Source organism: Physeter macrocephalus, chromosome 7, assembly GCF_002837175.3.
Source record: "Physeter macrocephalus isolate SW-GA chromosome 7, ASM283717v5, whole genome shotgun sequence".
NCBI classification, from domain to species: Eukaryota; Metazoa; Chordata; class Mammalia; order Artiodactyla; family Physeteridae; genus Physeter; species Physeter macrocephalus.
The window spans coordinates 140,767,566-140,781,508 of NC_041220.1; the positions used below are offsets into that span (position 1 = coordinate 140,767,566).

Below are 13,943 nucleotides of genomic sequence, written 5' to 3' on the forward strand. Positions count from 1 at the left end.
CTGGCGGCGGCCTCGGCGGCCCGCGGCGTCGCGAGGTTGTGCTCCCGAACAGGTGAGTGCGCGGCGGTTCCGGGCGGAGAACGCGGCGGCGGCGGCCAACGCGCGGCCGGCGCCTGGAGACGGCGCGGAATGAATGGGAAGCCGGGGGCCGCCGGGCGGTGGGGTCGGACCGGGAAGCGGGTCCCCCTCTCCCTGAGCCGCTGTCTCCGCTCCCCTTTGCGGCTCTGCCCTCGCCTTCCCTTGGCTGGGGCTTGCACCGCGTCCGGTAAGAACCGGAACCCCGCGGGAGCTTCTAGTTTGATCCTTACCGTTCGATGCCGTGCTTTTTGTATTTCTCGCTCTTGACCTGTAAGTTTTCCCCTTCCGAGGCCGCAGATTATTGGTGTTTTGTTTCTAATCGCACTAATGATGGAACATTTTATGCAAACAAACAAAAAATCTAAAGTTACACTTACCTGATCACGTGACCTGAATGGCTTTTAGGTTTCCGAATTTTGAAAAATGTCATGTGAACAGTGTGTTATAACACGCACTGACTCTTTGGACATTCATTTGAAATCTTTCGGGAGCCTTCCCGTCTTAATATTTGCGCCATTCTGCGTCCTGTATACCTGGCTTAAGATCTTGCAAAGGTGATGCCGTCTTGGCCAAGAGCCAATTTTATACGTCACGTGCCCTGGATTTCCCCTTTTTGGCCACCGAGGTTTCTGCCTGAGGACCCATTACCGCGGCCACAATTTACATACAAAGTAGTCATACTTTTCAAAATGAGGAATAAAGCTTTTCATTCAAAACTGGCAATTTTATCACACTAAAAAAGTGTATTTTGGTTGTGCTCAGGTTTATTGCTGTTTAAGACGTATGAGCGTCTTAGATTGTAAATAACTACATTTTGCTCCAAAAGTTCTGGATTAACGGTTTTGAGGGTTTTTTTTGTTTTTTGTTTTTTTTGGCCCCGCTGCGTGGCTTGCGGGATTCCCAGACCAGGGATTGAACCCAGGGCCAGGGCAGTAAAAGCCCTGAGCCCTAACCACTGGACCGCCAGGGAATTCCCAAGTTTGGGATTTACTTAAGGACAGATTGAGCAGTAAAAAGAATATGTTCAATGTGGCTTTCTTTACTGAAACTGATCACCCAAAATGTGACTAGGGACTTCCCTGGCGGTCAAGCGGTTTAAGACTCGGCGCTTCCACTGCAGGGGACGCAGGTTCGATCCCTGGCGGGGGAACTAAGATCCCACATGCCCTGCGGTGCGGCCAACAATAAATGAATAAATAAAATAAAGTAAAATAAAATTAGGATGTTAAAGTGGTTACCGGAGACTCTTAAATTCTTCAGTGTTCTTGAAAAGGGTGAATTTGGCAGTCACTGAGATCTTCTTTCCAGTTCTATAGGAATTTGGCACAATGAAATAACTGTGAGAATGGTAACCACCTAATATCTGATAGTGTTTTTCCCTTTTTTTATAAAGTATTTTTAAAATAAATTTATTTATTTATTTATTTTTGGCTGCGTTGGGTCTTCGTTGAGGTGCGCGGGCTTCTCGTTGTGGTGGCTTCTCTTGTTGCGGAGCACGGGCTTCAGTAGTTGTACCACGTGGGCTCAGTGGTTGTGGCGCACGGGCTTAGTTGCTCCGCGGCATGTGGGATCTTCCCGGACCAGGGCTCGAACCCGTGTCCCCTGCATTGGCAGGCGGACTCTCAACCACTGCGCCACCAGGGAAGGTCAGTGGTTTTTCTTGCTGGAAATTATCAAGAGGAACATTGTTAGGTTTGAGGTGGGAGAAGGGGTGAAAGAAAACCAATTGGGGTTGCATAACACAATACAGAGAGCTGTGCTGTTGGCTGAAGAAGAAAGGCCAGAACATTTGGAATCTTAGGCTTTGGACCCAGAAAGGTGTTTAATGAACTTTCTGGAAGTCCCCTGAAGTTTTAGAAGGAAATTGAAAGATTTTATGGTAGTTAAACTATTGTAAACTATTATAGACAGTTACTACTACAAGATCTAGGCAATTTTCTGGCTTCTGCACAGTTTTCAGTTCAGCTACTAGTTGGAAGACACTCATGAATGCATTCATCAGCTCATCACTTGATCACGCATTCATTCAAAAACTTTCAGTCTGTCTCACTCTGTAGGTGCTTTATTATAGGAGGTAAAAGAACGTGAGGCTTAGCCGGCCTCTAAGGAGTTTAGTGCCCAGTAAGAGAGGTGAGTTTTGCACAAAGACATGACTGTTTAATGAAATCAAACACCTTTTATTCTTAGTCTGTTACAATTGAAGGTTTGCAAATGGCACAAGGCTGCCAGAGTGCAAAGTCCCTTTTAGCAGTGGTGATCGTTTTCGGCTTCAAAACGTGGTTGGCATTTGAGCTGGGCCTTGAAGTGGATGGAAAGAGATGAGAACACTTTGCTTGGGAAAAGCCAGGAGCAAAGTGGAAGGCATGAGGCGTGGATGTGGCAGGGTGAGAGAAGAGATACCTTGCAAAATGTTTCCCAGAGAGCCTCAGAAGCAGCATTAGGTGCTTTTTAAATAAATGCAGATTCATAGATCCTGCTGTAGACTTACTAAACAGAATCGTTGCCGGTGGGCCCCAGATTCCACATTGCTTAACAAAATAGCAACAATAATAAAAACCAGATTATTCTTACAGGCCCCCAGCTTTAGACATCTGGCTAGAGAAACCTTCAGGGGACTGAAGCTACTTCTCCCTCCAGCACCGTTTTGCGTGGGGATGGGCAATAAAGCCCCGCACTTGACCCCCTGTGATAATCGGTTCCTTCCTAACTGCGCCGCTTGGCAATCAGAGGTCCCTGGAAAGATGAGTGCAGCCCCTTTGCAGTCATCAAATGCTGGGTTATTCGAATTTAAAGGGGGACCTAGCAGTGTTTTGCTACCTTTCCTCATGGAAGGGCAGCAGCCCCCATAAAGAAGCAGCAGTTGCCACTGTCACTGTGCTGGACGACTGCACTGGTCCGGTGTCATCTGTGGGTTTGTAAATGCCTTGCTCCTCAGCTAATGACCAGTCGGCTGAATTACTGTTCTCCATCACTGGAACATGTTGCTTTTTTTCTTGGTACAATTTTAAAAGCAAATACCGGCTCATTTGAGGAGGCGGCTTTATTTAGTATGTCCCTTAGCGGTGTGAGTAAGCTGCTTATGAGAGAGAAGAAATGCAAAAGCTTGTAATTATCAAGCTTCTACAAAAATAAATTGCTTTCTTTGTAAGAGAACCAAGGTATTGTTTTCCTGTAGCATTTAATGGTAAGAGTTTAGATACAGCGAGTTATTGGGCGCTTTTGAATTAGTAACCATGGCTCCAGACTCACATTCAGCACACTTGCATGAACATTTGCAAATCATTTAGCTTCGCTTGCTGGACTTTACCACGGGAAAAAAAAATTATAAGATAAATCGGTATCAGTTGATCCACAAGTATTACTGAACACAGTACGCTTAAAAGGCCAAATATTTTATTGCTTCTCATGACTAATTGCAGCAGAGATCAAGAAGAAAGACATGAGTGTGGCTAGATTGGTTGGAAAAAAACTTTGCTTCGAGCGCGAGAAAGGACGGTGAGAGAAGACCACGTGCCGGAAGCAGGTGGCAGGTGTGGGAACGGCGGTGAGCGCCCTGGAAAAGGGGTGCTTGAGCGTTGTCGGGGCCTCTCACCTGTCTGCTTGAATCCGTTTTTCCTGAGAATCCTGGCTATGTTGTGCTTCACAAATGCCCCAGGTGATTCTCTCTGCAAAGCCTGGGGAGTATTTTATAAGCTCCACTCCTAGAGGTACTAATTCCTCCTGGAAAGTTTGGGAAACCCGGAGAGAATTCTGGAAGAGTGTTAAAAGAGTTTTGAGCTTGGGGCCTAAGACAATTCAGGAGACGCCTGAGCAAGAATGTTTACCTGAGCAAAAGCGAGCTTCGAGAAAAGGAAAGAACTGGTGTATTTGTGAGAGTTCAGTGAGACAGAACTTGACACTGACATTGTAACGGGAGTGTACGATTTATAGAGTAGGTAGGTGGGTAAATATGTACTCTGTAGGTTCCTGTGATGGGATGTTTGCTAAAAGAGGTGAGGCAGGTATATTCAGGTTCTTGGAAGGAGGAGGGAGGCTCAGCATATCTATTTATTGTTAGGAGCCGCTCTAATCAGGATTCACAGGGCCTTGATAACCACTTGAATGGTTCTCGCACTTGGTGGATACTTAGCAATTCCAGCCCGATGTGCATCTCTCTTTTAGGTCGTTCATGCTGAATTTTATTTGGAAAATTGTCGTGATAGTTTTCTTCTTTTTTGAATTTTATTTATTTTTTTATACAGCAGGTTCTTACTAGTTATCCATTTTATACATATTAGCGTATACATGTCACTCCCAATTCATCACGCCACCCCCACCCCCCCACTCTCCCCCCTTGGCGTCCATACGTTTGTTCTCTACATCTGTGTCTCTATTTCTGCCCTGCAAACCAGTTCATCTGTACCATTTTTCTAGGTTCCACATATGTGTGTATATTAATACGATATTTGTTTTTCTCACTCTTACGTCACTCTGTATGACAGTCTCTAGATCTATCCACGTCTCTACTAATGACCCAATTTCGTTCCTTTTTATGGCTGAGTAATATTCCATTGTATATATGCGCCACATCTTCTTTATCCATTCGTCTGTCGATGGGCATTTAGGTTGCTTCCACGTCCTGGCTGTTGTAAATAGTGCTGCAGTGAACACTGGGGTGCATGTGTCTTTTTGAATTGTGGTTTTCTCAGGGTATGTGCCCAGTAGTGGGATTGCTGGGTCGTATGGTAGTTCTATTTTTAGTTTTTTAAGGAACCTCCATACTGTTTTCCACAGTGGCTGTATCAATTTACATTCCCACCAACAGTGTAGGAGGCTTCCCTTTTCTCCACACCCTCTCCAGCATTTGTTGTTTGTAGATTTTCTGATGATGCCCTTTCTGACTGGTGTGAGGTGATACCTCATTGTAGTTTTGATTTGCCTTTCTCTAATAATTAGTGATGTTGAGCAGCTTTTCATCATGATAGTTTTTTTAAATAATTTTTTTAATTACACAAGTAACACATGCCCGTTAATAATAATATTTCCCCTCCGAGCTTAAATGTCTTTGGCAGCGCTGGTTATCTCCAGAAGTTTCGGGTTGTTTGTCCTCGGTGTTCAAAAGTTCTGTCAGGATAAATGTCTCGGCGTCAGGTGAGCCCATCGGTCTAAGCTGTGTAAGGACATCAGCCTAAGGACATCAGTCTAAGGACAGTCTAAGGACATCAGTCTAAGTCTAAGGACATCAGTCTAAGGACATCCCATTCTTCGGCACAGGAAAATTTTCTATTATTTCTTGGGTTATTTTATCATATTCATCACTATACATCCCCCCTTCTCATGTTATTAAAAAGTCCCGTTGGACAGATTGTTGTCCACATGGATCCACCCTCTGTGGCTCCTCTCATTTTTTCAAGTCTTTATCCTTATTTCATGAGATTTTTCTGAACGTGTCTATTTTGCAGTCGTTTACAATTTCTGGACGTTTTCTAGTTCTCCGCTCCTTTTTTTCACAGAAGCCTAGTCTTACATTGTGTCCTATGTCGTTGTAAATATGTGTAGCTGTGTGTGCACGCCTCCTCCGGGGAGAGCAGTTTGCACGCCCTGTAGGTGGGGAGGTCAGGTGGGGGGCAGCCAGGCTTCCTGTAGAGCCCTGAGCTGAGCGGCCGGCTCCTTTCTGTGTTCTCTGCTGCTTCGCTCCAGCCCGCACTTGAGAAATATCCCTGAGGTCCAGGGTTAGCGCCTGGTCTGCTCCGCTTCCCTTCCGTCCATCGCCCTTGGGAGCCCTTCCAGGGCCTGTGCCCGCTTCCCCGAAGCCTCCTCTCCAGCTGGCAGAAGCCACCCTCTTCTGTCTGTGAGAGAAAGGGGAAGTGGCGGAACTAGCCGCTGTGTCGAGTGCCACTCCTGAAAGAGTGACCCTGACGGTCGCCTGTGCCGCTCCTGTCCCTTGTCTTTGTGGACTCAGCTTGGGGTTTCTTCAAAGCTCCCTTGGGAAGAGCCATATTTAATCTACCTTTGGTAGCTTGTACTGCATTTTCCTCCACTCTGGGCTCTCTGTTCTTTCAAACCTGTCTGTCTGTGCCTTCCTGGAATTTTTCCAAATTTTTGGCCCATTGGTGGCATCCTTTCTTGTTTTACCATGTTATTGTTTCAGTCTTTAAAGCATTTTGCCTACTTGTACCTTACTCCTGAAAGCTCTTAGGAAGGAGAGTAATTTATGTTCAGCCTGTACACAGCTTACCAATTCCCATTTTAGAAAGGACTCGCTGGGCTAGAGATTTTTATTTTCTTAATTTTTTTTAAAACATCTTTATTGGCGTATGATTGCTTTACAATGGTGTGTTGGTTTCTGCTTTATAACAAAATGAATCAGCTATACGTATGCATATATCCCCATATCCCCTCCCTCTTGCGTCTCCCTCCCACCCTCCCTATCCCACCCCTCTAGGGGGTCACAGAGCATCGAGCTGATCTCCCTGTGCTATGCGGCTGCTTCCCACTAGCTATCTACTTTACATTTGGTAGTGTGTATATGTCCCTGCCACTCTCTCACTTCATCCCAGCTTACCCTTCCCCTCCACTGTGTCCTCAATGGACTAGAGATGTTAAAACTACTGACAAGTTTCACTTCAGGTTTTAAAAGGTGATTCTTTTCCTACATGTGTCGTAATTATTCAAGCAAGGCTATAGAAATTTATATATGAATTGTTTTCCCGTTTTAAATGACTGCATCTTTCATTGGTTTTGTGAAGTATGTGCAAACTGTATAATTCATTTCAATATAGCCTAGAGCAGGGGTGTGCAAATTTTTTAATAGAGAGCCAGCTAGTAAATATTTTAGGATTTATAGACCAAATATCTGTTACAGCTGTTCAACTCTGCTGCTGTAGTGTGGAAGCAGCCACAGACAATATGTAAACCTTATTGACGGACATTGAAGTGTGAATTTCATATGATTTTCACATCATGAAATATTATTGGGTTTTTTTCCCAACCATTTAAAAATGTGAAAGATCACAGGCAGCACAGGTGCAGGGCACAGGCCAGATGTGGCTCACGGGCTGTAGCGTGTGGACCTCTGATCTAGAGGGGAAAATATCAGCAAAATAGTCCTCTTGGCTCCATCCTCCGTATTTCCATTCATAGCTGTAAACCTGGCCCACTTCTTGAGTATCCGGGAATGTTAGTGATGGGCGTCAGGTAGTAACACACACCTGATGTCTTAGTGGAGAGCTGCTGTCCCACCAGGTTCGTTTCGTTTCTGCCTTTTCAGTTTCACTTCAGAGCGTTATGCTAGAAAAGCCCGGCTCGTGGAAATGCTTGGCCAGGCCACTAACAATCGAGCACGAATTTTAACAGGTCAACCTCAGCGTTCATTGCGGAGGGGTTTCTTTTTCCCTGGGCCATATTTTCTCGATGAATCGGGCGTGACTGAAGGTACAGCTTAGCCCTGTCTGGAAGACACTTGGGCGTCCCTGTCTGTGACTGCCGCCTAGCAGAGGTCGTTGGGATTGTCACACTGTGTCTAGGATCTTGTATTTTTAGACACGCTAGGTGGAGAGCCGTGACCTTCACTTGATATCTCTAGTAATGCCGCGTGGGTCATTACACTGCTTTGTACGCTTTGTGCTGTGCCAGCGTGCGCAGCGTGACGGCGGTGACGTCCTCGGCAGAGGGAGGAGGTGGAATTCGACCTCCCGATTCCGATTGCGCGCGCACCGCTGGCCTGGCGCCGTCCAGCTGTCCTGACTCTGCGTCGGCGCCGTCGGGGATGCTGAGCAGCGAGCGCGGTCCAGGGTGCAGGCGGCCTTCCCCCGGGCCTGACCCTTTGCCCGTTGTGCAATCCCGAGAAGCCCAGGTAATCGTGCTTATAAAAGTAGGCAAACACAATACCTACTTTGCTGGATTGCTGGGAAGAGTGGTGAAGACACACGCGAGGAGTGCGGCGCGTGCTGGGCTCTCAGGCGTTAAAGCAGCTTCTCCTTAAACCCAGAAAGTGAGTTTCACTAACGGTGGCAGAGTAGCTGACGTCTAGCTCCCATTTCGAACGTGCTGGGTATATAGCTGGTTGAATTCAGCAGCCAGTAACCCAGTGAAGTAGGTCACTGGTCCCCAGGCGAAGAAAGTGAGCCGCAGAGGTAAATACCTTGGTCAGGATCTGATCAGTAAAGGAGGAACCCGGATTTGAAACGAGGCAGCCTAACCCGAGTCCATGTGTTTAAGGCCACCTTGCCTCACTGAGAAAAGTGAAAGCTTTCGCCGTGAGGCTTCCCCATGCTCAGCATCCGGTCTCTAGGACCCAGGGGGTGTAATGTACTACAAGTCCACGCTGGCCACAGAATTTGAAGGTGGTCGTGTGCATTTACCAGGTGGACCTGCCGGGGGCGAGTTGCCCTGTTTTGAGTTTCGGTGTTCTAGCTGACGGGTACGTAAACACAAAGAGAGGGCCCTGACCACAGGCTCACAAAATTCCGAAAAGATAGAGTGCACTTCATAGTGACTCAGGACAAGTCACTTCTGAGCCTCATCTATAAAATAGCCGAGGGGGTCTTGAGAGGGTGACAGGCGTCTCAGCAACTAGAAGCGCCTGGTGCGCCATAAAGCGCCCTACCAGCGTAAGGCGGTTCTTCCTGCCAGCGTTCCACAGGGCTCCGTAATTAACACTTTGCTGCCACTTGCCAGCCTTTCTTTTATCAACGTTTTTAAAGCGCTAGGCCGGGTACCGGGGGAAGTGGTAATCAAGGCAGATGTAGTCCCTACTCCTCACAGAACTAATGAGTGAAGGACAGGGATTGTAGTTCAGATGTCAAGGGTGATTTAAGCAAGAGAAGAAGGCCACGTGTAAGAAAAAGGGAGCCACTGGGGCTTGCTCCGTGAAGCTGTGAGGTGGGGGGCTGTGCATCCTTTTTTTTTTTTTTTACGCGGGCCTCTCACTGTCGCCGCCTCTCCCGTTGCGGAGCACAGGCTCCGGACGCGCAGGCCCAGCGGCCACGGCTCACGGGCCCGGCCGCTCCGCGGCACGTGGGATCTTCCCGGACCGGGGCGCGAGCCCGCGTCCCCTGCATCGGCAGGCGGACTCCCAACCACTGCGCCACCAGGGACGCCCAGGGGCTGTGCATCTTTGACTTCAGTAAATACGAACTATACCAGCTATCCAACACCCAGGCTGTCTTACGTCGATGGTTATCTTGTGGCTGTTTTGAAGGTGGCCGCGTGCGTTCAGGAAGCTGCTCTAGGGAGCCCAGGGAAAGCTAGCTGCCGAGTTAGCCGTCTAAACTTTCCGAGGTGGTTCAGCGCGCGGCCAGTAGGTGGCAGCACAGGCTCGCTGTTCAGTGATGCCTTCCCGTGACGTCTGTGCTTTACACTTCTGGGTACTTTACGCTTGGAGGTTTCCGCGGGCCCAAGGCTTGACCGGTCGGCTCCAGCGGCTTCTCAGGCGTGGACCCAGAGAATCCTGGCTTTTCTTCAGTTTTTACTTTTTAACCAGTATTTTTGCCAAGCCATCGTTTCAGGAGACTAAGCTCAGACTACGGGTGGTGAGAAATTATTAACAGACTGAATGGTTTGGGCAGACTCTAGAAGAAGCAGTTGCTGGGTAAGTAGAGAAACGTTACGTGGAGAGAGGTCTTCCTGCTGAGATTTCTGAGTGCTGTGAGGACTGCTTGGGGTGGTCAGCCCAGTCAGTTTAGGTCTCAACCGTTTGGGTTCTCATCCAGCCTTCTAGGTACTGATTGAAGGTGTTTTCATTAAACCCTGATCGTGTGCCTCTGATGGCTGGCACTCTTAGGGACTTTATACGGCGGTCTGCCCGTTGCTTTGGCGCTGCTTTAGTAATCGGTAGCGTAAAGAGTGAGTGTATTCTGTATTTTAGTCATTAGCCCACTTTTGCTTTATTAGGAAAATGAAGGGATGACAAAATGGGGGACGTTTATATACCACTGCTGTTATTTCTGGAACCTAAATAATCTGAATTCTCTGGCAGACCTTCAAAGCCTGTTACAAGGGTAAGAAGAGTTATTCCTATAAAGGAAAATAGCAGTGACGTACTTATTCATCATCAGCATATCATCACGGAATGCAGGCATCCAGTTCTCGGTGTATATGGAAATATGCTTATAGGATTGGGAAACGGCAAGAGATGGGAGTGGTGCAGCTATAAATGAGAAATAAAGGCGTGAGAAATAAAGCTGGTATCACCTGCCTTTTGCCTGTATAAATGACATCACGTGCATTACATTGAAATGATAGCTGATACTCTTCTCTAGTAAAGTGGCTGGAAAAAAATGAATTTGGGGCAAAAACCGAATGTAATATGGGGTCAAATAAATAACACTTCAGACACATGTAAAATTGGACCCAGAAGCCAGTATGCGTGCCAAATAAAAGTTCAGTAGAGGTTTTGTCAAGATTTCTTGCTTTCCAGTATCTTAGCAACCACCTGGATGAATTGTTTGTGCTGCCTTGCCTCAGGAAAGTGGCTTTCCATGTTGCTGTTCTGAACCTCTGAGGATCGTTTTAAAGCCCTGAATGGCAACCCCTATTAAGGTATAAAACTTCAGCAGAAAGGCAGGCAGTTTTGGAATTGGACTTGTATTTACGTGTGAAAAAATTTTTTAAACGGTCGATACTCTTTTTCTAAAAGAAAAAGAAAAAAAAACAGACTTTTTTAAAACAGGCGAGAATTGTTACTAAGTTATCCCTCCTTGTAAAAGGGGCATAATCAGAGCGGCTGCCTCCTAGGAAAGTAGTGACGATGACTTAATTTGCGAGCGGTGCAGGGTAAGCATTCAGCAGTCATTAGCTGTCACGGGCGTCATCCGCAGGATGGGGGAGGGGCAGACGGGTGTCGCATGCTCTTCAGCATTCCTTTGTTCTCAGATTTAAATAACTTGCCTTACCACCTAGCAGTTCTTGGGTGGCTCTGAGCCTTGCTACGACGGTGTTGCAGGTGCAAAAATAGCATGTGAAGTCTCCATGGTGTCCACTTTGAGTTATTAATTCCCTAGCACTTCCTTTGAATTGATGTCTGTATGTTACCAGAAAGTTTTAGGAAATAAAGCCTTGAAAAATTACTGAGTAAGCTCGTATGTTCTTAGGATAAAAGCCGAAAAGAATAACTGAAGACAGGAAGAAATGAATTGGGACCTCCCCAACCAAGTCCCTTCTGATTTGGTTCAGTAACCTGCCTTTATGAGAAGAATATTTTTGAGTTATGGAAAATCTAGCTTAGAAATATAAGGACAGAGGTCAGGGAAGCTTGTCCGTGATTTGGAGGTAGTACTAGTCTCTGGAGTGCCTGGAGACAGCCTAGCAGCAGTGACCTCTCGCATCTTTTGTGATCAGATGCTCTTGTCGGTTTGAGAAAAATCCAGATACGTGCTCTGTGTGAATTACAGACATGTCTACTTTCTGTTATTTCATTTCACCTTTTTTAGTTCTCATTTTCTCCCCGGGGATTGCTTTGCTTGTATCCCCTGGCACGGGATGTCTACACTCAGGTGACGGTTGGTCTAGAAGAGACAGTCTCACCTTTTGTTCTCTGGACCCCTTCGCAATCTTAAAAAATATGGAGGGTCCCACAGAATTTTGTTTATGCGGGTTAATATATCACATAATTAATATAACCTATGTTTATATATCATGTTAGAAAGTAAGACGAGAATTTTTAAATGTTTATCAAGTAACTTAATAGTAAAATCAGTGTTAACGTAAGTAACACTTTGGAACTGTTTTCCAAGACAAAAAGAAAGTTAGTGAAAGAGTGGCATTGTTTGACATTTTTGGAAATCTCTTTGAAGTCTGGCTTCATAGGAGACAGCCGTATTCTCCTCTCTGCTTCTCCATTCAATCTGTTGTGATATAGTTCGGTTAAAATATATGAAGAAAATTTAGCCTCTCACAGATAAATTGGAAACAAGTATCTTAATAGCCTTATAAGATAATTGTGGATAGTCTTTTTTTGTGGTATTCTCTATGTTAATACGTAGTTATCTGCGACGTGGAATCTGATACCATATATATCAGTGAACTTTTGGTATTGGTTATTTGGGAAAGGTTTCACTGGGTTATGCAGATCTTCCAAATGTTACACAATATAGAAATAACTGTAGCTAGTGTCCCCACCAATCTTGTCAGAAACGTTTATTAAGTATTGGGGATTTGTCAGGCTCCTGATGGCAGATATGTTTTCCAGAAGTTTTCCTCATGGGCAAAAACGCTGTCAGTTGTTTTCCTTAAAGTGACAGACTGACTTCTTCTTACATTTTAGTGGGTAAGTGTCTGCCTCGTGTCCATATGTGATGACCTATAGTTTGTCGGTTCTTCGAGGTGAAATGGTATTCCATGAAGACAGGGGCGAGTTCATTTTGCAGCTCAGACGCTCACCCGAGCGCTTTTCCTTAAGGCAGCGTATTTTGTGTGCAGCATAGGTGTTTTCTGTGGACTCTCCATTTTGTCACATATTAAAGATGTGTCATCGAGGCTGCACATTTAACAGAGATACTTACTACTGCCTCACTAAGGGACATTTTAAAGTAAAACAGGCACTTTTAAATTAAAACCCTGAGTGATGGGGAAGAGCACAGTGGAGCCCGGGCTGTGCGGGGGACAAGCACCAGGACAAGCGCCACGACAGAGAAGACGGCGGCTCCCAGAGTCTCAGACCAGCCCCAGGGGCCCGTGCACCACGCCCCAGCTGCTGCCGGAGCGGCACCTCAGCAGTGGCTCGGAAAGCAAAGCAAAAACGTAGTCGGGTCACGACCAGCATTTTTTAAAAAGAAATGGAATACACCAGAAAATGGCCCCGATGTCGTGCAGAAAAAAGCTGTTCTGTGAACCTCCTTTTAGATATCTATGTATGCCGTGTGCGCGCTGAGTCGTGAGCGTAGAATGTGTCCGTTTCCATTTTTATACTTATTGGCTAAACGTAGCTTATGTTATACATGTAAATATGTAAATATTCACGTGTGTTTATTATATATGTTTACATAGCATCATGTAAAAATGACAGTTTTAACTGAGGGCGTTCATTGCTACAGAAGTACCTTGTCTGCTGTGGCGTGACAAGGCGTCAGGACCTCCTGGGGTCCCACAAAAAAAATCAAACAAAATTCCTTAAGAAGTAATGTTATATTTTACCAAAATGTTTTAGATTTATGTTTCTATCCTCACAATAACCCCGGACATATAAAGATATAAAATAGACATTTGTATCATGGGAAAAAAGCAGGTGGATGGTAGCGTTAACTAAATAAATGATTAGCTCATGGCAGACAGCAAGTGGAAAAACAGAGCCGTCCACATCACTAATTATCTCTATCTACACATCTATATATGTATAGTAAGGGAAACATGAATTCAGTCTGGTGTCTCTGACTCCAGCTCAGTACCATGGGATTCCTTTTTTTTTTTTTTTTATTTATTTTTGGCTGTGTTGGGTCTTCGTAGCTGCACACGGGTTTTCTCTAGTTGTGGCGAGCGGGGGCTACTCTTCGTTTCTTCATTTTAGTGCGCGGGCTTCTCATTGCGGTGGCTTCCCTTGTTGCGGACCACGAGCTCTAGGTGCGCGGGCTTCAGTAGTTGTGGCACGCGGGCCCAGTAGTTGTGGCGCATGGGCTTAGTTGCTCCGCATCACGTGGGATCTTCCACATGCCAAGGACCAGGGCTCGAACCTGTGTCCCCTGCATTGGCAGGCGGATTCTTAACCACTGTGCCACCAGGGAAGTCCCTGCATACATATTCCTGAATGAACTTAAGTTCACTTAGGTAAATACCGAGGGGCATGAATTCTATGTGTATTTTTAAAACCGCCAAACTGGGCTTCCCTGGTGGCGCAGTGGTTGAGAGTCCGCCTGCCGATGCAGGGGACGCGGGTTCGTGCCCCGGTCCGG

At 46.1% G+C, this 13,943-nt stretch overlaps 1 protein-coding gene across 3 annotated transcripts in view; it reads left to right on the top strand.

Annotated features, from left to right (window-relative positions):
* Nucleotides 1-13,943, top strand: part of NOCT (nocturnin) — a 43,884-nt gene that overhangs the window by 1,278 nt on the left and 28,663 nt on the right. The window contains exon 2 of one of the 3 annotated variants that reach the window (XM_028492324.1): nucleotides 1-52. This exon is cut by the window's left edge and continues 1 nt beyond it. In XM_028492324.1, the coding sequence (XP_028348125.1) occupies nucleotides 1-52 (52 nt within the window). Of the gene's footprint in view, nucleotides 53-9,418; nucleotides 9,650-13,943 lie in introns of those variants that run through there. The other 2 variants (XM_024119211.2, XM_028492317.2) reach the window with 2 other exon arrangements.